The sequence below is a fragment of the Dermacentor variabilis genome, chromosome 7, assembly GCF_050947875.1.
Source record: "Dermacentor variabilis isolate Ectoservices chromosome 7, ASM5094787v1, whole genome shotgun sequence".
Lineage (NCBI taxonomy): Eukaryota > Metazoa > Arthropoda > Arachnida > Ixodida > Ixodidae > Dermacentor > Dermacentor variabilis.
The window spans coordinates 162,079,986-162,104,621 of NC_134574.1; the positions used below are offsets into that span (position 1 = coordinate 162,079,986).

The 24,636-nt window shown below is 45.8% G+C and overlaps 3 protein-coding genes across 6 annotated transcripts in view; 1 reads left to right on the forward strand and 2 right to left on the reverse strand.

Moving 5' to 3' along the window:
• LOC142587247 (xaa-Arg dipeptidase-like) overlaps positions 1-24,636 on the reverse strand; it is a 147,298-nt gene that overhangs the window by 14,849 nt on the left and 107,813 nt on the right. The gene's annotated exons all lie outside the window — the stretch shown is intronic.
• The window catches only part of LOC142588388 (tetraspanin-33-like), a 29,080-nt gene that overhangs the window by 3,338 nt on the left and 1,106 nt on the right, over positions 1-24,636 (forward strand). Inside the window, exons 3-5 of the mRNA XM_075700023.1 lie at positions 12,696-12,953; positions 15,712-15,795; positions 18,840-19,058. Coding sequence (XP_075556138.1) covers positions 12,696-12,953; positions 15,712-15,795; positions 18,840-19,058 — 561 coding nt within the window. The remainder of the gene's footprint in view (positions 1-12,695; positions 12,954-15,711; positions 15,796-18,839; positions 19,059-24,636) is intronic.
• Positions 2,970-5,472, reverse strand: LOC142588397 (endothelin-converting enzyme 1-like). The gene has a single exon (XM_075700044.1). It carries the CDS (start codon positions 5,470-5,472, stop codon positions 3,034-3,036), a length of 2,439 nt encoding a protein of 812 aa, XP_075556159.1. The 3' UTR covers positions 2,970-3,033.

The window sequence follows — 24,636 nt, forward strand, 5'->3', positions numbered from 1 at the left end:
AATGGAATATCCTCATTGAACATCTTGAATTTATGTGTTAGCGTCACTTAACTGCGACCAACAAATAGTATCCGATTTTCTCTCGTCTTGAATTAGTAGATGCCTTCTTTCTCGAGGAGAAATCCAATAACGTGTTTGCAGCGCACATCACAAGTCAGTTTGTGGCGAGGGAATAAGCATCTTGAGTTATTTCGCCACCGTAACAGAAATGGTCAGTGCCCTTTAGTTCATAACATGAATGACCACACTAAATACACCTCAGCTGGTTCACACCTTGAGCTGCGGCATGTACCGAGACCGTGAACTCCTGCCACCTGTACGTCTTGCACTACGAAGGCACGCTTAACTTTTCTGAGACAATGATATTAACGAGACACTTCAGTATTCTACGTTGTGCTACGTGCGGGCTATGTGTGTGCCAAGTGCATATACGTCCTGTGCACATCAACTCATTTATCATCGCGTTCACATGGAGTAGCTTGATAGGACTCCCACTAGGCAAACCTTTCACATTTTTTTTCTTAAATAGCCTGTCTTCCTCTACCTTATTACGAAGAGGTTACAGATATTGGGCCCATAGTGCAGGTGAGCTAACATATTCTGAAATCGCGGTACTTTCCTTACCTATGCTTCCCGCCCTGACCAGAAATGAAAAAGAAAAGCCTAATTGACTTGAAAAAAAATAAAGGTACTAAACTATGGGAGCTTTAGGTGCCAAAATCACGATGTGATCATAAGACACACCGTAGCGGGGGACTGCTTAATAATATTCACAAGCTCGGATCCGTTACGCTGCACCTGCATAGAAGCACACGAGCTTTTTCATCGATGGCACGAACGGCTCGAAGCGCGCTGGCGCCGTCTCCATTGGCGTGGTCGTGCAGTGCAGATATTGACGGCACATGAGCAGCCGACGCATGGAGGGTTAAAATGCCTCCAGAGATACACAGTGCGTTCGGCTGCAAAATCGACGAGGACGCAGCGTCGCGTTGCGCTCAATCGGCTCTGCTGGAGCCCGGCCAGCGTTCTGCTTCCCACTGCTAGCTTCAGTGCTGTGCGCACACAACTTAGTGTTTCTGTTGAGAAGGAATGCTAATAGCCAGAGCAGTAGTACACGCCGAGCTAAATCTACCTAATCATTTTTTTTTGGGGGGGGGCACTGAAGAACGGCGATGGTTTCTGCGATTTCATCCGGTGCACTTATGATTGCGAGGCCTGCACCCCCGTTGGCGGGTCTCCTCATCGTCCCAGCTTTCCAAGACGCCTTCAGCGCAGCGCTCAAACTCTCCATCGTTCTCATCGCTTCGCCTTGGGTGAAGCTGCATGTTTTCGTGCATTTGGCCCATGTATTAATCTATGCGACTAAGACTATGCGTTAGTCATTATTCTGACAACGTTAACAGCCGCTCATCTGGCGCAAAAAGGAGACTGGATAAGTGATTTTAATAAACTTGTACTAATTGTCATGGCTCCTTTGTAGTCACATCCGTGATGCACTTGACTCAATGTCCCCTTCATTTCAACGTTTGTGGAAAGCAACGAGGAATCATTACGGCGAGACAGAAAATATCGATACTCCTAAGTCTACAATATGTGACCAGTAAGCTTCTGATCTTCAGGTAACATATATGGACGTTGTGAAAAATCCCCACGTGCGTTCTACATGCGAAGCTATACTCCGTTTCATACATCAGTTGCAACGCTGTGGAGGCTAGAGATATTTTTTGCAGTGGCTGCGTTTGCACTTAGAAACATTTCAGTGTCTCTTGACCAATTTTTGTGAAAATGTTCTTTATCTAAAGTCAGTTCTGAATGAACCCAAGTCCTTACCCTTAGAAGCAGGCAAACCATGCGCTCATTCGACTGCTAACACGTTCTTTTATATTATATTCCCTTTAAGTTGTTTATTTGCATCCCGTCGCGACAGCCTCACGTGCATGCTCGCGCGAGCAAACGCCGCTGGCGCCCAGCGAAGCATAGACGGAACGCGCGGAGTGGTAAAATTTGGGGGCCGCACTTCCACAGCGTTGCATCGGATGTACAAAACGGTGTACAGAAATCGCACCTGCCTTCCAAAGCGAAGTGCGATCAGCCGTTATGAAAGCACGCTCACGAAAGACGCTTAACGAGTGTGTCTACCTAGTGTGCAAGCTACCGTGAGCCAAGCCGTTCAATGAACAAAAGAAACGCTAGAAAATCCTAGTGCGAGATAGAATTATGGAACCTACGGTGTTTGAGTGACCGCTTAGGTTTTATCATTGTATCTTGCATTGTATTCTTGAGAAAGTTTTTTTTTCTCGCTGAACAACTTCGCTAACGCTAGCCGAGATACACTGTATAGGGTACAATGTGCGTTGGCGTGCTTTCCGATGAGAGAAACCGCGTCTATAACGCCGAAACGGGACCCCGCCGCTTATCCCTTATGGCAATATTTTTGATCGGCCAGTCACTCGTCACAAGTATTGCTACAGCTTGTTAGCTCAAACAAGGTCTTCACTAGCAGACAAGAAATGAGAATTTCAGTGAAATCTGCATTGGCCTTGTGGGATTATCCACCGAGACATTTTATAATCTTGTTCGCAAATTATGATAGCCACAGTTCACGTATATTTAGAAAAGCACAAAACACGTCAAGAATGCCGCAAAACACGTGTTTCGTGAATGTGGATGAAATCTACAAAGATTCTGCGAGATTAGGAAGACAAATTAACCTATCAAATAGCATTTACTTTACACTATCCTTCAATATCGTCGAGTGCAAATCGGTAGTCGAGATTTCCTGCTGGAAATGCTCTTGTATGCCATCATTCTTCATTGCTGTTATAAAACACGGATCTTCAACACGACGCTGCACTGGGAGTGATATGTCATAGCAACGGAGCATAAAAGAGAGCGCAGCGACTAAACTCTCGTGCCTCGCTCTACCAAGTGCTTGGAAAGTCACACACAAGCAACCACTCCGAGGCGGCAGAAAAAACAACAGTTAACGTCACGCCGTCGCAAATGCAAGCTGAAGCACACGTCGGCACGGCCTTAGCGCGTTCCCCCCTGTGCGATCCTCAAAAAGTCGTGCACGTCACACCGCTTATGCGGGAACATCGGCGATCCTTTTTTGCAGCCGAAAGCGCTCGCGAATTCTTGCGTGTTGAGGCAGGGTTGTTTGCAGCGAAGGCTGTGCGGCAGGTAGATGCTTAGCTCCGAGTAATCATCTTCAGCCTGGCAAAACATGTAGCAGCCGCCGGCAAAAAAGGACTGGTCTGCTGTGTAGTACCCCGATCCAGCCTGGCGATCAGACTCTGGCAGAGCTCTGTACGCGAGGTAGGCGGCTTCAACTCCTGCGCTGTCGGCGAAAGCCTCACTGATGGAGTTGTTTCCGGCGACGGCACTCTCAGTCAACTTGTTGGCCTGCAGGACGATGCAATTCTGTAGTTCCTGATACTTCTGAAGGAACTGAGGCGTGTAGAAGATTTGCTTCTCGCCCCTAGGGTTGAGGTCCAGGTATTTCGGATCAAATGCGTGCGTCAATTCGTGGCCAATTACCTTACCGATCCCGCCATAGTTGTACGAGTTTGGCCCGTACGGAACCATGAATGGTGGCAGGAGTATGCTGCCGGGTAGGTAGATAATGTGGTACACGATGACGTAGAAGGCGCCCACCGATATTCCCGTCAGGTCCCAATCGTCTCGGCTGATAGAGGCCGTTCCATCAGGGGAGGGCTGAAGAAAGCGTTTCTTGTGCGCTGCCACAGCACGGTGAGCTTCGACGAGCCAGTCCACGAACTTGAATGGTGCTTCGGGTTTCGGTATATGACTGTAGTAGGAATTCAGTGCGGCGTTACTGCGAAGTTTTGAGGCCATGCCAATAATCTGGTGGATGGACCGAAGGCGCTGAACTACACCTCTTGCCGACTCTTGGTCGAATAAAGAGAAATTGTAAGAGACTTCCATTTGGTACCTGATGCGGTCGGCGATCGTATTGGTGTAGTTTATGGTCTCGTCGTCTAGGACATGCTTGACCTGTAACTTGAGCAGGGCGTGCGGTATGACAACCTTGATGTAGCTCGTGCATCGGTCGAGTGTTCTGGCGAAAGTATTCACCCAGTGGACGTTGGTTAAATGGAAGTGGCAGAAAAACATCCTGGTGGACGCCGCATACGAAAGGTACTTGATGACTTTCCAGGCTATGTACGTCTGAAGGTTCAAGCTGCTGGTGGAATACGCTCTCAGCACATCAATGGTCAGAAACAAGGCGTGATGATCTTTGATGAGAATTTCTGACGCCATATTTATGACTGAATTCTCAGGTATATGCTTATTGATTTCATCAAGCCACCACTGCGAGGTCATGTAAACTTCATGCCGAGTCCTGTTATAGTAAACGTCATCAATATCCGAGAACTTGTAATACTGCGGCTGCTCATTCCCACCAGAATGAATTTCTGTGATGGTTTTGACATCATTTTCCACGTTCGCAAGCCTCTCTGCCACGTCCCGAGCGCCTTCTAGATTCGGGTCGTAAGCACCGACGCATGATTCGAGCACTGCCGCGTCCGTGACATACCTGAACATGGTCTCGGCGTACCTTAATTCGAAGACGAATCTATCCTCTGCCTTCAAGTATGGTGTGAGCTTGAGCTGGAAGAAAACGCCCAGAAGGTCCTGCAGGGTGAGCGCGACGAGGATTCCGAACACTTCGCGTGTAGAGCGCTTTTTGCTGGCGGGAAACGTCAATCCGCGTTGACGCAGCACGTGCCGAATAGTTGCGGCGTGATCGATATCCGCTTCTGGGACGTTCATGCACGCGGTCATCGCAGCGGCCGCCTTATCAACCGCGTCACGGGAGTCAGCGTTCACTTGATCGATGTTCTCAAGCAAGGAGACGCGCAGCCTGTTGTTGAGGACCTCGAACAGGTCCTGCTGCTCAGGGTACACGCTGGTCCAGCGGCCGCAGACGTGCTCGAACATGTCATCACACGGGTCTACATCGACAAGTCTGCTGCGCTGTAGCTCACTGTTTAGGTCAAAGCAGCTCACAGGATTGTCGCAGTGTGGGAAGTAGGCGCTCGCAGCGACCGTGATAAAGAGCAGCAGGGCGGCGAAGCCAACCGTGTAGGCTGTCATGTAGACGGAGTACTCGAGTGAGCCCTCGTCATCGTCTGGGATGATGCCGAGGAACAGAGGTGGCTTGTCAGTGAAGTTGCTATGCGCTACACCCTCCGCTGTTATCGTGTCGGTTGCCTTGGTCTCCCAGGATATGACGGTAGGTGACAAGGGCAGCTGACTACCGGCGCTCGATGGTGGCATCCATTCTGCCCGGGATGGAGGCCGTGGCTTTGACTTCCGGACGTCGTCGCGCGGCGCTGCAGGAGTTATCGGCGACAAAACATTTGCAGATCGGGCTCCTCCGATGGCGAACCGTCGCCACGGGGTTGCGGCTCCAGTCTGTAGCCTCGGGTCCCGGGTTCCGCCCATGGGAGATAGCGGGCGCGATTTAGGAGACAAGATTGGCGTGAAAGGAGAGATCAACCCCTGGTTTCCTCCTCGGGCGCGGTTTTTTGCGGAGCCCTTCATCCCTCGCGGCGTGCTGGATTGCAATTTGCTGCCGACCGGACGGATGTCTTCTTCTTCTGCTTCTTGCCGGCTAAGCGAACGAGGTCCACGCGCCGCACGAGGCTTGTTTGCTTGCTCCTCATTGCCTGGCGCTTACCTACTACGGTTGATTAGCCATGACACTGGCAGGTAAAGCAAGGACTGGAGACAGCACTTGGAAGAGACAGTGCAGATTAGGCAAGCTAATGTAGAAAGCCAGAAAATAATATGGAAATAAATTAGCCTACAGAGACAATCTTTTAAAGAGATAACATGATTGATAGTGTCATTTTGGCGGTATTAAAATAATGTGGGCACGGTGTTTATTTGGTAGTATTTGGCGGTATTAAAATAAATTGTGGGCACGGCGGAAGCTTTGAGGCCATGCGTCTCACGAATCCGTTCTTGTTTCTTCTCCGGGCCGTGCTTTTTGCCAACCTTAACGCTACACCGACTGAGAAATGCTACGAAGCATTCGAACTTCATATAACGGAGGAGCTTGTTCTCCGGCACAGCTCAGGATCACGCAATAGCACCGAAGAGCCCTGGGGCATGCGCACCTGGCCCTCGTGGATGGCTGCGCATTGCCCACCCGCGTCATCGACGTCAGCCCCTTGGGAGCATAAAAGCTCGACTGCTTCGCAGTCACCGAGCAGTGGGCACGGCGGAAGCTTTGAGGCCATGCGTGCCACGAATCCGTTCTTGTTTCTTCTCCAGGTGAGAGACCAACGCTCAGTACATACGTGTCGTAGCGACAACGTTTGTCTCGTGCTTCTGCCGTGCCCACGGTCACCTGCTTGTACGATTGGTGTCTGCCTATTGCTGTTTTGTTGATTTGCTGTCTGAATTGGTTGTCTGAATTCTGTCTGAATTCTGGGTTGATTTGCTGAAACCAACCCAGAATCAGCACCCGAGGAAATGCTTAAGACAATACTAGACGAAATACGAGAGCTAAAACAAAGCGCGAATTTTACGAATCACCAGCTTTCTGAAACTACTAACAAGCTGCCTTTCATTGAGAAAAACATGAATGACCTGTTTGGGACTGTGACTGATTACACCCTGAAAGCTGACGTGTTGCAAAAATCTGTTAACAATCTAATGCTGAAAGTAGACAACCTAGAAAACAGAAGCAGGACGAATAACTTAATCCTATATGGCGTGAAGGAAATTGCAGAAGAGAATCAGCAGTCCCTCGAACAAACAGTTTGCAACGAAATATTTCAATATCTGTTAAATATATCCGACGTACCGCTTGAACGCAGGCATAGAATTGCAAGACCTTCTGCGAATAAACGCCGACCGGTTATCCTAAAACTATTAGATGGAAAAGACAAGGCCAAGATAATTAAAAACTGCAGGAAACTCAGAAACTGGGCATTTAGCATCTGAGAAGATATTTCACCAGTTGTGCAACATATTCGAAAATAGCTTTGGCAAAGCTCAAAAGAGCACAGAGGTAAAGGCGACAAAGTGATGCTTTTTTTCGACAAAATTAAGATTAATGGCAGACAATTCTGTTGGGATGACGAAAGGAATGAAAGAATGCCGCTTCCTGCGCGGTGACAAAGCTGCTGCGTTAGCGATGCACTTTCCTTGCGGATCGTAAGACAGTACCTTTAGTCTCAAAAAGCAGCTCTTCAATAAGCCTGTTTTCAGTGCTTAATGTAAATGCCCGAAGTATCATGAGCAAGTGCGATGAACTTGAAAGTTTTCTTCACATGTACGATCCAGATGTTTCTATCCTGAATGGGACTTGATTTCATGACAGCATTAGTGATAACGACGCTGTACCAAATTTGCATGAAATTATTCGCCTTTACTGCTGTCCAAGGGGAAGTGGTGTTCCCGTCGTAATAAAAAATGTTTAGGCTACTGCTTGGTACGCCACAACACGAATGTAGAAATGGTCTGGCTCATGCTCACGGTTTTCACTCTCAGTATTCTTATCGGTGCCGTCTATAGGCCTCCGAACGCTGACATAGCCACGTTGGAATCGCTGCACAATTTCCTTTTCAAAGTCTATTTTCTTTCACCGTTTCGCATGTAGGAGGGCAATGGTATTTAAGAGTAAGGGCTCGAACATATTAAGAGATAAGCAAAAAAGATTAAATAAATACTTAGCTTATGAATAAATAAATAAATAAATAAAAAAATAAATAAATAAATAAGAAGGATACTCTTGATGTGATACTCTTGATAAAAAGGACACGCTTGATCAACATTTTTAGCTCTCACATTTTTAGCGCTAATATACCTGTTTTCTCTTGTCATTTGTTCAATGACGCCCCCCTGACTCAATGCTCCCCTTGGGGCCTGTAAGGTACTTTGAAATAAATAACACATTTCTATGCAGTACAACGAGGGAATTCGGCTTTTGCAGCGGTAAAATTTATAAGTGAATCTGTGTACAGAGAAGCCTATCACAAAGCATTTGCGCCTGTTCGAGCTATAGCTTTATAGCTTCGGTGTTGGCGTTACAAAAAAGAAGAAAGAGAATAAGAAATCGATTTATCTATTAGCACACATCATAAAGCTACCATAGGGCCCAGACCACAGGAGACGTTTCGAGGCTTTAGAAAAATCCCTTTTATGCAACTGGAAATCTTTGACACAACTCCAGTGCCGCTTTATTAACCGCTAAAACATGTGGGCAATATCCAAGAGTTTGCTTCGTACTCTCAAAAATAGGCCCCTAGAGCAAACGCGCGTTGCTTCTATAGGCTTTGCAATTTCTGTGCTGAACGTTTTGCGTGTAAATCAATAATTTGAATACCGAAAGACTAATTTTATTACGGAAGCATTTTATATACAGAAGAAGCAGCGGTGCTCCGCGAAATGGAGATTTGTTGAATATCGCTCCTAGAAGAGCCAGCGAGCCCTCGTGCTTACCAGTTTGTGTCGTTTCAAGTATTTATTTATTCATCGCGCTTAACGCCACAAAACGTCCCTGGTCCTTTGAGAGACATCGCAAGTGGAGGACAGGGCGATGTTTCGATCAGTCGAGAGAACCACTGGAATTAACCCTTGGAATAAACATTCAATTAACCACTGCATTGAACCAGAAGCGACTACTCGAATGAAGCATATCATGCGGATTGGTCAATAGCTTTGCGCGAAGCGTCCTCGCAATGCATAGCATGGGTGTGAACGGCGGTTAGCAAAGACGACCGAGGTCGTTAAAGGAGAACTGCAAAGAAATTTTGCTGGGGCTAAGTTTGTTAAAAATGAGCAATATATACCCCTAAAAAATTTTGGTAAAGACGCCGGGCTGGCAATTGCATAGTTTTCATGTTAACAGCCTTTACACAGAACCCAAGCAGACCACGTGTGCACCTGGTATGCTGTCGCCATGACGTAGGTTCCAGCATGCTGCCTTCGAGATTGTTCACAGCGCTGCGGGTAAGGTCCCTAGTGTTTCATCTAAGAACCTTAGCCACGCGCGCACGCTGATCTCGGAGGTCATAGGTCATTTCCGGCGAGTGGTAATGCCGACGTTTTTTATCATCAGTTTCGGCATCCAAAGCGGTTATTTTTGCGAGCATTTAGAGAACACTCCGCTCGTATTTCAAACCTCAAAATTTGTACGCGGCCTCCTTTATATCTACCCTATCTTAAGCTACGCTTTTTATGCGGTCCAAAATTTTTTTGCAGTAGGCCTTTAGGACTACAGCGGTACACATTTTACCCGATGCTTTGGTCACGAAAAACACAACAATAATTACGTAGTACAAATGATGAAACAGGCGAAAACAGAAGTTATTGCAATAGAATGTATAATGTTTAAGCAAGGCGGCTGGGCTAACGATAGGTTTGGGCTGAGTTAGTCTGTGTCCTGCTTGATATCCCTTAATTGTATCCTTAATCCCTTAATTGTATCCCTTAATTGTATGAAAACAACGAATCGATAGAATACTCTTGTGTCCCACAACCTATTTCAAATCATTCAAGTAGATAGAAATTCTAGTAGATTGTTCACTGGAGTCGTTCATTCATGGAAAGCTAGGTGTACTTGCACTGCGTGAACCAGATTTTTTTATGCTCTTCGGTTTCATTCCCTATTTAGGTGATGCGTCGTTCTTTTCGAGTTTTCATTCTCATGATTTTATAATTAAATCTGAAATTCATAAATCGTGTATCACACCATCTCCCTTTCGGTATTCTGTAATAAAGGGAACGTTTTTTTCGTTCGCTTCCTACGTTTTACAGGCGATGCACTTTCGTTTTCTGGAAGTCATCAATTAATAAGTGGGGTAACCCTATCTCAACGTCGGCATTCGTTCATTGGGGTTTCGTTTACAGTACACCATTGAATGATGTTAGTCAAAGAGTAGATCACTTAGTAGTAGGTCTTTGCTGTAATAATTTAGCCACTCAGAAGAGCCACCCTCTTACGGGGAGTAAGAACGGGGCTGGCCTGCACTACTGCATGGGTCTTAAGGGTCGACAGTGCTGCTTCTACATTTTGCACTGAGTGCAACGAAGTGGGTTGTATAAAACAATTGATCTGGTCGGGCAACAGCTTCTGTACTGAAAGGAAGATGCTTGGCAACTGGACAAGAAAAGCATTTCTTAATGAACGCACAGAACAGTTTCTTTTCCCAGAAGGAGTGCACGAAAGTGTCGAGTAATTTAGTGATATTTCTGCGAGTTGGACTCTTGCGGACAGATATTTATGGCACGGAGAGAGACGCTCCGGCGAAGAAATTGCAGCCCTAGCTTGCCAGGCGACCATGGTCTGTAGCAGAGTCATCAAAATTACCATCACTAGTTATCAATTGCCTTTTTGGGTCCCGCATTGCATCTGCTGTGTGGTAATGCAAAAAAAAACTTACAGTTAATATTTATTCCTTCTCAATCGCTGCTAATGCAAATATATCGCTTCAACCACTGTGGATGTGTCTAGGAAAACTTCCGCACCTGCTGTGGGTCAGGCCCAGGTTCTACAGACATCATTACCATCATCCTCAGAAGAAGCAGAAAAAGAAAGTCTGTCGGTCTGTAGCGCTCGAGCATATGAGAGCTGCGCGTCTGTGATAGCAAGATTTAAGGCATGCCCAGGTGGGACTCACTGACCCAGACTGAAGTCAACCCATGGACGCGGTACCCGGTCATCCTGGTCAACCTGGGCATCTTCATCATCGCCACTGTGTTCGTCTGCATGTGTGTGAGTTCATGGCCCTGTCGCTGGGTACCACAACTATAGTTTCCAGAATTACAGCAGTGCGCCCTCACAGAAGCAACTATGGCGGCGGGTTGCTGAAGCAGCACGTCGATGCTTGCACTCCTACGATTCCGGCCAAATCGAAACTGAACGATGTTTTGTTGGGAATAATGGCTATTGCCTAAGCGAGAGATGTCTTCATTTCCGCCTTGCTTTTTTTTAAACTTTAGAGAAAATTTGGCGTAGGCGTGGGTTCGCTTCAAACTACCGAATAAGCTGTTTAGAAATACCAGGTTGCGAAAAAATGAACTTTGAAATTGCGGAGATTTCAAATGCACCCCCTTAAAACCTTCAATTTCTATATCATTGACCTAAAGGTTGAGCTCCTGGTACAAGCTTTGGTGCTCCCGCTGCGAAGAACGTTAATTGATTACATTAGTTTTGCTGCTGGCATCCAGGATTCCAGTAACCCCCTAATGCTTAAATGGTAAGCAATTTATGAAGAAGTTAGAACTTTCTAATATGGCTAGATAGAGCGAGAACAATACTGCAGAACGAAGAATCGACATGCATTATTTTCGCATAAGTTCAGTGTCTTCTTATATAGTTTCATAGGAGTCCTTTAAGAAAGAAGGTTTATATGTACCTTAATTTAGCATGAACGTACAAAAGAAAACATAAGGCCTCTACAGAAAGGAAGAAAAAGAACCTTCGCAGCTGAAGTAGAATGTAGTAGTCAGTCCTGGCTTCGAACTAAGCACTAACAGATGCACGGGGAAGTCGTTCTACGAAGTGGCCAGGGAATGACAGCTCGATGATCGTTTAGACGACAACTACAACAGTTGGAACCCAAATGAACAAAGCGACTTCTGTAGAAATCTACAAGGCGGAGGAATGTCTAACAGGGATAAGCGGGCTAGTTGGTGGTCGTTATTGGAATGCATCATGTAACCGCACAAAAACAAGGGACAAAGAAGGAACACGCAAGACAGGCGCGGGAGAGCGAGAGCGAAAGCCAACAACCACTCAAAGGTATCATGTAGGGGACAGGTAAGCTCATAGGGATTCTTCAGAGAAGCGAATGTTAACTATCCGTTTGTTGAACATCCATCCACCTTGTAACACAGGTGTTCTCAGGAAGATGGAGGCTTGAAGCGATAAGTGATCTAGCAAGGAATGTTCCTGGAGCCAAATTTTCTATAACTTACGAAGGCAAGTTTTCTGGTAGAAATATGGGCTCCAGCAAAAAGCGCGCGCGCGCACGCACGCGCGCACAAGCACAATCTTTCGATTGTTCATCAATACCAACAGCCTGTAGATTTCTAAGGGAGCAGTTTTCGAAACCGAATCGAATAGCTTCAAACGCGAAACGAATCGATCCGTAGATTGAATTCTTTTGGTACATTTCGCCAGTAATGAAGTGTCCGTTTTCATTAATAATATAAAAGGAACTTCACATCCTAGTACATTCTAAACGTTAGCAAGTTTCCATTAATACACTGTATTTTATGAAGTGTTGTTGATAAAAGCATAGATGAAGCATTAGGAGCAGATACGCAGTTATTTTGGTTATTCATGAACCATTGGTGGTTGCGGATGGTAACGGTTCCGCCCGAAAAACCTGGCTCCCTGAGCGATCTTAGGTGCGCCACTTTTTACCTTCTGATGTGTTATGTCTACGATAGCCGCCGGGATAAAATTTATAGCACTTTTGCTCGAATCGATGCTTCATCGTCAACAGCTGGCTATTTCAAATATTCGAAAACTGATCCAAAAATATTCATGTGAACGAATAGTGACCATTCCATTCGAAGGCCGAATCGAATAGGGCAATATTGGATTCGTTATCTGAAGACGTTAAAAATGTCTACCCGTGTGTATACTTCCACAGAACTGAATCAGGCACACCTTTCAAGATTTATATAGCGTTCCGGTCGCGCAGGTGTACTCCATCTACCTGCGCTGGGACGACATATCGGTGGGCCGCGGCTCGCCCCTGGTCAGCCTGGTTGTCAACATCGACGTGGCACTGCTGGCGCTGGTCGCGTACCTGAGCTTCGTGTCCTCACTCGGCTTCCTAGGAGCGCTGAGGGAGAACATCTGCTGCCTCTACTGCTACGACTGGATGCTTTTCATCATGATGTTCACCTGCAGCCTGGGTTTCATCCTACTCATCGTCATGCCATTCCTCGCCACCAGAGTGCGTACTTGAGTAACAAGCCGGTTGTGGGTCTTCATAGTGCAATTTTTTTCTTTTTTTCTTTCTTAACCTAGGTAGGACATTAGGTAGTACAATAGCAAGAGTTTGGTGGTGCAACCCACTGCCACATTCCAAAGGGGACGCTCATAACGTACAAAATACATGCATACAACATCCACACACACATACATACATACATACATACATACATACATACATACATACATACATACATACATACATACATACATACATACATACATACATACATACATACATACATACATACATACATACATACATACATACATACATACATACATACATACATACATACATACATACATACATACATACACCCACCCACCCTGGAGTAGAGGTTTCATTAAAGACCACGAGCTAATATGGGGACATAGGCAAGAAGTGACGTTAAGATCGCTCGGTAACGTTAATTGGTGCAAAATAGAGTTCTAAAAACCTAGTTCAATGAATCGGCCCGCATGTGCACGCAATGCGGTGTAGGAATAAAAATTACGTAGACAAAATAATGTGAATGACATGCGACTGCCTTCACGGCACTCATACTGACGTATGTACATAACGCATTACCCGGACGTATACCGAGAAAGGTGTCGGAAAAAGCCGTAAAACAAGAATTGAAGTCCAAGAGAGGCTATCATTAGAAAAGAAAACCAGCAGAAAGCAATTAGAGGCCAAAATAATATGCTTTAGTGCTATTTGCTCGGTAAGTACTTCAATATGTTATGCTATGTTTGAATGGCTTAGGACTAAATGCGACAGGGAGACGCTTGAATTGGGTGACGAGGCGTGGTTTTGTTGAATGAGATAATTCATTTTAAACAATTCTCACTTTCTCATATGGCGTTTCCATTGCAAGACGACGGTATCTCCCGAAGATCTCCGGTTACGGCTTACCTGCACCACCTTCTTCTAGGCTTAAAGACGCTCGAAGTCCAAACGCAATATTAAAAACTGTGACGTTTTTCCCCCCAAATTTTTGTAGGTCGAGGCTTTACAAGAAAAATCCAAGCTCGCGTTCCAGCACTGATTTGTTGTGAGTTTAATTTACAGACGCAGAATGACGGTGATGTATTCGTGAAGAAACGGGAGGGTCCGGCTATTTCCGCCGAGAAGCGTCTGATCGAAAGGCACGTAGTCGCATTATATTGTGCCTCGCGGCGTCGATCATCATTAAAAAAAGAGAAAAAGCAAGAACAACAAGGCGCACTATCACTATCGGCGCAGCCTACGGGAGTTGGCTATCAAGGAGCGCTATTCGTCGTCAAATACTGATACTCAATGGCACACACACTTCTGCCATGATAAATATACACCCAAATTAGCTACAAAAATGTGCACTCTTACGTTATCTAAGATACAATGTACCCGCAAGAATTTTTGTACAGGTCATATCCTTTATTTAGAGGCTCAAAGAAGATTAAATAAAAAAAATTGTGGGGTTTTACGTGCCAAAACCACTTTCTGATTATAAGGCACGCCGTAGTGGAGGACTCCGGAGATTTCGACCACCTGGGGTTCCTTAACGCGCACCTAAATCTACGTACACGGGTGTTTTCGCATTTCGCTTCCATCGAAATGCGGCCGCCGTGGCCGGGATTCAATCCCGCGACCTCGTGCTCAGCAGCCCAACACCGTAGCCTCTGAGCAACCGAAGATTAAAGAAAGAATCGCATGAAGTATGGAGCTCATTTCCGCCGTTTAAGCTGCATTACCTGAAAAGCTCGACATTACTGAACGAAGGGAAAATATAGACTATTAAGTTGTGCAGGCCACTTATGTAGCTTCTTGACGAAGAAGACCTGCGCGTATTATTTTACTATAATCTACGGTATGGCAGCCCCTGCATTAAAAAAAATATTACAACAAACCTAACTTTTGAACTACCCCATAAGGTTCACTAAGTGGTTGTTACTGACTCTAAAGTACATACTGTGATTGCAAAATTGAAGCCGAGCCTCAGTTATGACTACTCAGCAGAAATTGTGCATCCAGCACAATGTTCGAGGCGTCAATCTACAAAATGGATTGAAAATACAGTTACAGTTAAATGCTGAATGGTGAATGGTGACTTTTACGAAGCTGTTGACGGAAATTCTATAGCACTTTGCCTGTCGTTTTAGGGACGGATGATAGCCATACAGCCCCTGCTAGGCAGAAGCGAGATCACTACTACTCGGCGTGAAATTCGTCACTGCAGCATGCAAAGTTAATAATAAAATAAATTTCTCATGCAAATGGCTTTCGCCTCTTCCAAAAGTTCCCAATAAAAAAAAATATTGGCACCATATTTCGCGGGTTGCGGAAAAAAACGCCCGTTTGAACCTGAAAGTTGCAGAATTATGACCAATTTGAACACCGACTAGATTTGATCTAGGGGTCCAGATTGATTACACATAATTTTATGTATACACTGATTTTTATGACTAAAGTACTCTTTCTTAAAGTAAAAAAATAAAATAAAATAAACCAGGTGCCACATCGCAAGTAATTGCGACTATCGACTAGTGTCAGGAGGAGGGCAATGTGGTATACATGCACAATACTAGATTTACTCCTTCGAATATAGAAGATTCGCTACATTTTCGGAATGTTACCGTGGCAACTCCATCCTTTCTTCACAAGGTCCAAGGCTGATAGAATAAAGAAAATTGGGTGTAATTTTTACCTAAAATGCACGCTAAGTACACTACTCAGCACCGCGTTTTCGACTTCGCAGGACCTGCAAAGCGTTGCAAGCATTGAACTGATTGAGCGTTACCGAGACAACCCGGACTACCAGGGGCTCGTCGATTACATTCAGGTGAGCAGGCAGCCCGCGAGTGAAGGCACATTCGCGTTGACTGTTACATGTAGTTTTTTTTTACTGTAACAAAATTTTAAAACTTGAGCAATATAAGTCACAGTGACGTTGCGGTTATAAGCTAATTGAGCGCACAGGTTCTCAGTCTGTTGGTGAAGAGTCATATGCACAGTTATGCGCGTAATAAATGAAGTCCCGTAAATTAACTTTTTACTTACTGATTTTATGTGGTTAAATTCAATGGGTAGTTCAGAGCCCATCTTCGAAACTACCGAGCAGATCGAGAAAAAATTCAATAAGGAAGCTCTTGTATGAGCTTAACGCGAGCGAATATTTCACATTCGAAGTATTTCTGAAATCGAAACTGACGCTATAAAAGAGCTCCAAAGATGTCAGTATCGCCACCACGCCTTTTTATCACGTTGGCATCGTCACCACAGGCAGGGCCCCGTTAGGATGCGCCTTGAGGATCGCCTTCGTTATTCGATTTCCTTCGGTGGCAGCACAGCGTCTTGATGCCCCTGGCACACTAACTCTGCACCGTCATTTTGTCGTGCAACTTTTATACGAAGCAGCTAGTTTTCAGCGACAGGCGTTCTCGGCTTCACCAGGATTAGAACTTCAATTCTTACCCTAAAAAGGATTGTGCATCAAAGAAAAGCGAAAGCGGCCCGGCTGCGACGCATGGGTTCGCGATCCCATGCCATTAGCGACTATGAAAATGTGACGAAAAGCGGGAGGCGGTGAGGTCGACTGTTCGCGGAGCTCACACAGGAGCTTGTTTACAGAAATGATCTTCGCTGAACGAGATGATGTCGAAGACGGGCTGGAAACCACTCACTCAGCTTACCAACGTCGCATGATTAAATAAAAAGGTAATCGACGTATTTTCGCTAATTGCACAAATAACTGCATAAATTAATCTTTATCTAGAGGCTGCCAATTTGGACAGGTGCATGGTGACAATAATACAATGTCACGTTTATTTATACTGCTCTTACTTTAAAAACATGGTGTAGCTAAGCAAAAGTCGCAATTGCGCCATATATAAAGGCGACGCGTTCATTGCGGTCGCAAAATACCAGACAGCTATACGCCGTCAGGTTAGTAGTTTTATCGGTCGTATGAACTTGTAATCACTCGCTTACTAACTAAATGAACAAACATGGTGTCACGCGCGCACTGGCAAAAATGAGCACGTCTCACTCGATGACCGCAGACAATCGCCGTGAGAACGCTGGCGTGAGGAAGAGCAGCAGCAACAGCGAGCGAATCCACTTTCTTGCTGCCTTTCGATTTAACGCCAACTAATCGGCGAGAAGAGAGCGCACACGAAGCTACCAGCCCTTGGAGCGCATAGACGCCTAGACTATCTACTCATCGCAGATCGTTTTCGATATTTCACGATAGGGCCGCGCCATACGCAGCCGACGCTACACTAGAACGTGTCCCCGTTTCCTGTCCTCCCCTGGTGCCTTGCGCGCGACGGTAGACGGCGCGCTTTCTCCCCGTTTTCCTCCCTTGCGCGCGCGAGATCGAACCAGTATCCTGGGTTCACCTTCACACGCTTTCGCTAGCACCCATAGGATACGGCGCGCCCACGATGTTATCGCAATTCGACGTCATACGGAACATCAAGGAGATGCCAACGGCAAAAACGCGCCTGGAGTGTCCCTATAGTTACTATCGCAATTAAAAGTACAGCCGGTATAATTCAGCAAGAGATCTGTATTATCAGGCTCATGGAAATTCCAAGGACACGCGTTTTTTTTTTTCACTACTGGGAGATAGGAGGAGCCAAGATGTTGCTGTTTGTATTCAAGTGTGTAGCATGCAATCTAGCCTGCAGGTGCATTAAGATTCCTATAAACTGCTCTTTTCATATAAATGGCGGAACCATGCATCATGGGTAGCTGCCGCATACGAACTGCTTGCTGAACACAGTATACGAACACCGCAAAAGAAGGAAATCAAAGGACAACAATACCCTTGGCTCTCTTCAGTTAACAGATCGCTTGAAGTTATTCTGGCTGAACTACGACAGAACGGCAGTCATGTTACTGGTTGTCAAGGTAGGTCTTGAGCTATGAAACGGGTACGAGGCCTTTGCAGGTTGACTTTTGCTCTAAGTGCTTCCTCGACACTATTGAGGAAGCGCCTGTCCATGGCTCTTCAAACGCGTCCCTCTGACGACGTTCGTTGGATGGGCAGCAGCTTGCAAAAAACACGGCTCTGCTTTCGCGATGAGTGTGCCTCGTTACAAGATTGTATCTCTGCAATCGCCTCGACGCGTTGGTACAGAGTATTGGTCCCAACTGTCGAGAGATGACGCTGCCTTCCAATTTAGAGCGGCCAAATGGAGCGCTGATGGGATGGTTAACTTGAAACAGCCTATCAAGTACCGCAGGAAATGCATAACCAAAGTAAAGAAGGTGTCCAACGTGCTATAGATAATCATAACATTAATCCCTTTGTTGACTGGAACTCTGCGTCTATCATAGCCAAAGAAAAATGACTGCCATCGAGAGCTGCCTCAGAATTTTTATTAATACGATCTGCACCTCATACGCCTAAATCTGACACGCTCAAATCTACCTGATGTTTACACCAGATTATTGCGCCATATGTTTCGTACATGAAACACTGCCAAACTTGTTCTGCTCTTGTTAACCAGAGACCAATAGTTGTCTCAAAACGTCATATACTCTTTCTGTTCGTTCCACGTGGCGACTGTACTTTTGCCCTCAGAAAATGCATCCCTTCGCCGGGCTATGTTTCGTCACATCTTGGAATACGAATGGCACGACGTATGGCTTTTGTATTCGTGTTCAAGAATACGAAAGCCATATTCTCGAAGAGGAGATTCAAAACGGGCTCGGTGACCCACCGCATTGCCCCTATAAAGCGCAGGCGACATACACACGCAGAAAGCGAGAGGCCCAAACGAGGCCAGCGGATCTGTTGCCGATGTCTATTTTCTGTGTCCATGTGTCCTCTCCGCGCTGAACAAAGCTCCTTGACGGGCACCTTCGGCACACGCGCAGATCCGGTACAAGTGCTGCGGAGTGACCGAGGCCGCGTACCTGGACTGGAACAGCAACATGTACTTCAACTGCTCCAATACGAACCCCAGCGTGGAGCGCTGCTCGGTGCCGCCATCCTGCTGCCGGGAGCCCGAGAAGGAGAGCTTGGAGACGGTGCTCCAGCGGCGCTTCTGCGGCCGCAACGTGCTTGCCATGAGCGAACGCGAGGCGTGGGCTAAGGTGCGCGACGAAGTGTGCGTGTGTGTCTGTTTACGTGTGGGTGTATAGACGTCGTCGCTATTGCCACGTTGTAGTGACGGTGAAGAACACAGTAGCAAAAACTGTTATTCAGAAAACTAACCTTTCTTTGATTGTCGAAGCTGTGCCTTCAAAAGGAAGTGCCACTGAAAGCCTAAAGATAGCGGTGAGCACAGATGGCGATCGTCGAAATCTGAGTTTGCAGGTCAAGTGCATCAGCTTTTATACATGACTCGTCGAAGGTTTCAGGGCAGTCGCTGGTGCCGACATGTCTTGAAGATAGCAGAAGACTATTCGCGTCGCGCATACAATATGATTACACACGGTTCAGTGAGAACATAAACAACAGATAGAATCAACTATAACATTCCAGTACGTTCCAGATCATGAAGGTGCGCCTTGCGCAGAACGTTAACCTTAAGCAGTTTGCGGATGAAATACGGTCCCTGAAAGAAGGGCGAACAAGTACACGTGTCAAATTAATAGGGAACAGCAGTATTTAAATGAAATGACAGCTAAAAATGCAGGGGATGAAATCTAGGAACTTGATACTGTACAATAAGTTATTCTGTTTAACGTTTAGTATCATTGAACACTCTTGTAGAGGGCATCTGTGTTTAGTCCCTACGGGTGTTTGAAAAAAAGAAAAGGTATGCACTCCCTTTCATATTGATCATGACTGTACTTGTGCAAAATGTTCCCTCCATGCACAGCTCTAGCAAAAGCCACCTTTCACGGTCGCGTCACCCCCATATAAGCATTTTACACAGTATGCCTCCTCCCCTCCTAGCTGTACTCTTGTATCGTGTAAATTCTGCGTTTTTCATATGTGGCAACATTGTCGATAAGCTTGTTCTGGTTTGGTTCACCAATATATGTCACTGTTTTACGGCCTCAAGCTGATCATAAGTGATAACATGCCACTCCGCTTTTTTTTAGGCATACCATGGCGTCCTTTCGTCATAAAGGACACTGTCACTTTGTTTGTTATCGATTTGCATATCGCTTCTTTCGACACATATCGCAGTTTTTGGCTGTGAAGCTTGACTCCACTTTTTGTCATTTTGTTAGTTGTAGTCATGATGCGTTCCGTGCGTCAAAAGTGTGGAAAACTACATTTCACTAATATTGAACAGTGTGTGTGACCATGCTTGTTGAAACATGAACAGCACTTCCCTGCCACAAGAATCGCTGACGTTCATCACGTGCGCCACCTTGTCCCTTATTTCCTGATCCCAGTACTCATCAGGTTGACCTTCCTGCCTTTCATATCCTTGCTTTGTCCGTCTCGTTTCCTCTCTCGAGCTAATTTGCTCCATAATTTCTGTTAACCATTCAACAAGCACGAGTGCTCCAGACGTACTCCAAGCCGTTTGCATGAAGAAAGATCGTTCATCTGGTGTGTCTCTATATCTTTATTAGTTATTTTACTTACTTATTTAAAACAACATACAGCATTGTTTTGGCAGACATCGCTAAAGGCATTGATACCTGATGGGGCCATGAAAAATGTCAAAAGAATGAATACTGTAAAGCATCATCACAAGCTAATTGAAGCTTTGTAGGAGCAATCTGTTCCACTTCCTTTGTGGCTCTTAATCTCTGGCTATGATATAAAAGACATTTCGCCTTTCACTTTCCGCTGGATTGCTCAATGCACGGTGTAGGTGCCGCATATGGGCCGGGTATAAGGGGACCTTTGCGGCGCAAAGACTTTTCAAGTCCTCGGTGAATAATATTTCTCGAGGTCTTCCACTGCTTGAGAATTAATACAAGGAGCGATGCAGCAGCCCTACCGCACAACTCCGAAACCACGCGAATGACAAATGCAGCGCCTGTTAGGCTTCGCAGAGCGGGCTTGCTGGCGTAATCCATGGCTCCGAAAGCTCAAAGTAAGAAAGTATTACCGCATTTTCTAGTCATACCTATAGTGCAGGAAATCATGCGCTTCGCATTTTCTAAGGCGGGAAATTTCCGTGCTACAGGGAAACTTCTTAAATATAAACCCGGCTTTACGGAATTTTTAACGAAATGCTTTCGATTTCTAGAGGCATGTTCACAGAGCGGTATGAGGGGAAATTCCGAAACCAATAAAAGGAAATTGAGCTCGTCTGTAAAAGAAACGAAGGTACGGGGGAATTAAGGGTGACGGATGCACAAAATATGGGTGTGCCATATTTCTCTTCCGCTGGTGACTCGACTGATCTGTTTGCCGCCTCCAGAAGGAATACTAAACCTTCTGAAAGGGCTGGCTGTGCGTGATAGTGCATATGCGCGCAATTATTACACCATTTATGAATACTGCTCCTTGCTGGTTTAGTTGGGTCATATCCTCAGAAGAAATCGATGAGAGTGAAAAAGAAGAGGAAAGGGGGCATGGTTAGAAACGCGTACGCAAGGGAACCGCTCACTTCACCTATTCTATTGCCATATTTTCCACCTCACGAGCAACTATAACGCCATTGCCATGAATATGTCAGATGTTCTCGATTTAAAGAAGTTCTCGATTAAAAAAAATAAGATGTCGAATGCACAAAGCTTTTTGTTTCTAAGTGCTGTTTGCCATTGGCTAATAATGGCCGTCAGTACAAATGGCTGACATTTGTCCTAAGGACAGTTCTAGCGTAAGTTATTTTGCATTGTGAATACGGACCGTACGTATCGGGTTCCATCGACTCGGTTAAGTTGCGGTTGACCCGTTCGCTCACGCGACGCGTGGCGCCCCCCGCGTCCGCAGGTGAACACCCGCAACTGCGTGAACAGCTTCTCCAAGCACGTCCAGCAGCAGTCGATCACGCTGTGCGTGGCCGGCGTGGTGGTGCTGTGCGTGCTGCTGCTCGTCAAGGGCATGGCGTCGCGCGTGCAGAACGAGATCGAAGTGATCGCGCGCCAGTACAACCGGCACCAGCGCAAGCTCCAACACCGAGAGCGCGTCCGCCAGGCCTGGGAGCAGGCGCACTCTCCGCCTCGCGTCGTCGGCGCGGTCGACCACGGCCGGTGCGTTTTTTTTTTTTTGACGCAACGAAGTGCTCTCGATTTCTGAAGCCTTGTTCGCGGAGCCTCACGAAGGGAAATTCCAAAACCAACAAAAGGAAATTGAGCTCGTCTCTAAAACAAACGAAACTACGGGGGAATTAAGGCTGACGAATGCACAAAATATGGGTATGCCATATTTATATTCCGCTGGCGACTCCAGTGATTTGTAAGATTAATTTGCCGCATCTAGCAGGAGCACCAAACGTTATGAAAGGGCTGGATGTGCGTGGCCGGCGTGGTGGTGCTGTGCGTGCTGCTGATCCTCAAGGGGCTCTAAAGAGAGAAAAAAATACTACTGCTACTATTAATATTACTGCTATTGCTACTACTACCACTGCTCCTACTGCTATTACTACCACAAATAATTATTTTAATATTAGAGCACAAAGCACACTTACAGGCCTGCCGAAGCCACATCGGGCTTTTCTAGTAGAGCCTGGCCAGCTGCAACAAGCGTTTTATAGTTCAAATGAAACACAGAAACAAAAGTTTACGTATGAGAAGTATGTTCTAATATATTATCAAGAAAGTTGTACAATGAGAAGGAACTACAGAACCACAAGATAGGAGAACACTAAAGAGCTAGCGAATGGACTACGTGAGCCATCGTGAAAGGAACGTGACAGCACGTCACCTGATCAACAAATGAGCCGAGAAATGAGAAGAATCACCGCTCAAGAAATGAGCTTCAGAGCTCAAATGCTATTTCAGCTGTGTGCTGTATGCATTAAATTAAAAGTAAAATTATGTATGACCTTACACACACACACACACACACACACGCACGCACGCACGCACACGCACACACGCACGCACACAAACACACACACACACACACACACACACACACACACACACACACACACACACACACACACACACACACACACACACACACACACACACACACACACACACACACACACACACACACACACACACACACACACACACACACACACACACACACAAAATAAAGTAATGCAAGGCTTAGCAAGCGTACAATATTACCAGGGAATAACCCTCCTATATAATCGTGGTATTGCGCACAAAGCTAGGTAAATGATGAGAAACAAGACACTCCGTCACTCTTTCGTCTGTTTAGGCAAATTTCTGGGATCGTCCTTTGTTCACTTTTTGCCGAATGCCAATATAATGGCAACGGACAGACGGACGGACGGACGGACGGACGGACGGACGAATTGATGGATGCTTGGATAGATATATTGTGCATTCGAGAAAGTGTTTGATTCTGTAGAAACCTCAGCAGTCATGGATGCATTACGGAATCAGGGTGTAGACGAGACGTATGTAAAAATACTGCAACATACGTATCTATAGCGGCTCCACAGGCACCGTATCCTCCATAAAGAAAGCAACAAAATCCCAATAAAGAAAGGCGTCAGGCAGGGAGATACGATCTCTCCAATGCTGTTCACAGCGTGTTTACAGGAGGTATTCAGAGACCTGGATTGGGAAGAATTGGTGACAAAAGTTAATGGAGAATACCTTAGTAACTTGCGATTCGCTGATGACATTGCCTTGCTTAGTAACTCAGGGGACCAATTGCAATGCATGATCACTTAACTGGAGAGGCAAAGCAGAAGAGTGGGTCTAAAAATTAATCTGCAGAAAACTAAAGTAATGTTTAACAGTCTCGGAAGAGAACAGCAATTTACAATAGGTAACGAGGCACTGGAAGTGGTAAGGGAATACATCTACTTAGGGTAGGTAGTGATGGCGGATCCGGATCATGAGACGGAAATAATGAGAAGAATAAAAATGGGTTGGGGTGCGTTTGGCAGGCATTCCGAAATCATGAACAGCAGGTTGCCATTATCTCTCAAGAGAAAAGTGTATAATAGCTGTGTTTTACCAGTACTCACCTAAGGGGCAGAAACCTGGAGGCTCACGAAAAGGGTTCTACTTAAATTGAGGACGACACAACGAGCTATGGAAAGAAGAATGATAGGTGTAACGTTAAGGGATAAGAAAAGAGCAGATTGGGTGAGGGAACAAACGCGAGTTACTGATATCTTAGTTGAAATCAAGAAAAAGAAGTGGGCATGGGCTGGACATGTAATGATTAGGGAAGATAACCGATGGTCATTAAGGGTTACGGACTGGATTCTAAGGGAAGGGAAGCGTAGCAGGGGGCGGCAGAAAGTTAGGTGGGCGGATGAGATTAAGAAGTTCGCAGGGACGACATGGCCACAATTAGTACATCACCGCGATTGTTGGAGAAGTATGGGAGAGGCCTTTGCCTTGCAGCGGGCGTAACCACGCTGATGATGATGATGATGATTATGGGTAGATGATCAGGCGACGTCAGAGGCAGTCATCGCAGAACTGCCACACCACAGAACCCTCTTATATAAGCACGTGGTCGCTAATTGAGAGTGCATATAGCACTGCAGCTCGTCAAACTAGTGTACGGAAGCTGATTCAACAACTATTACCATATTACCACCCACTGTGTAGACCGCTGAAAGGAATTTCGGCTGAAACTAACTTGTTTTTTTTT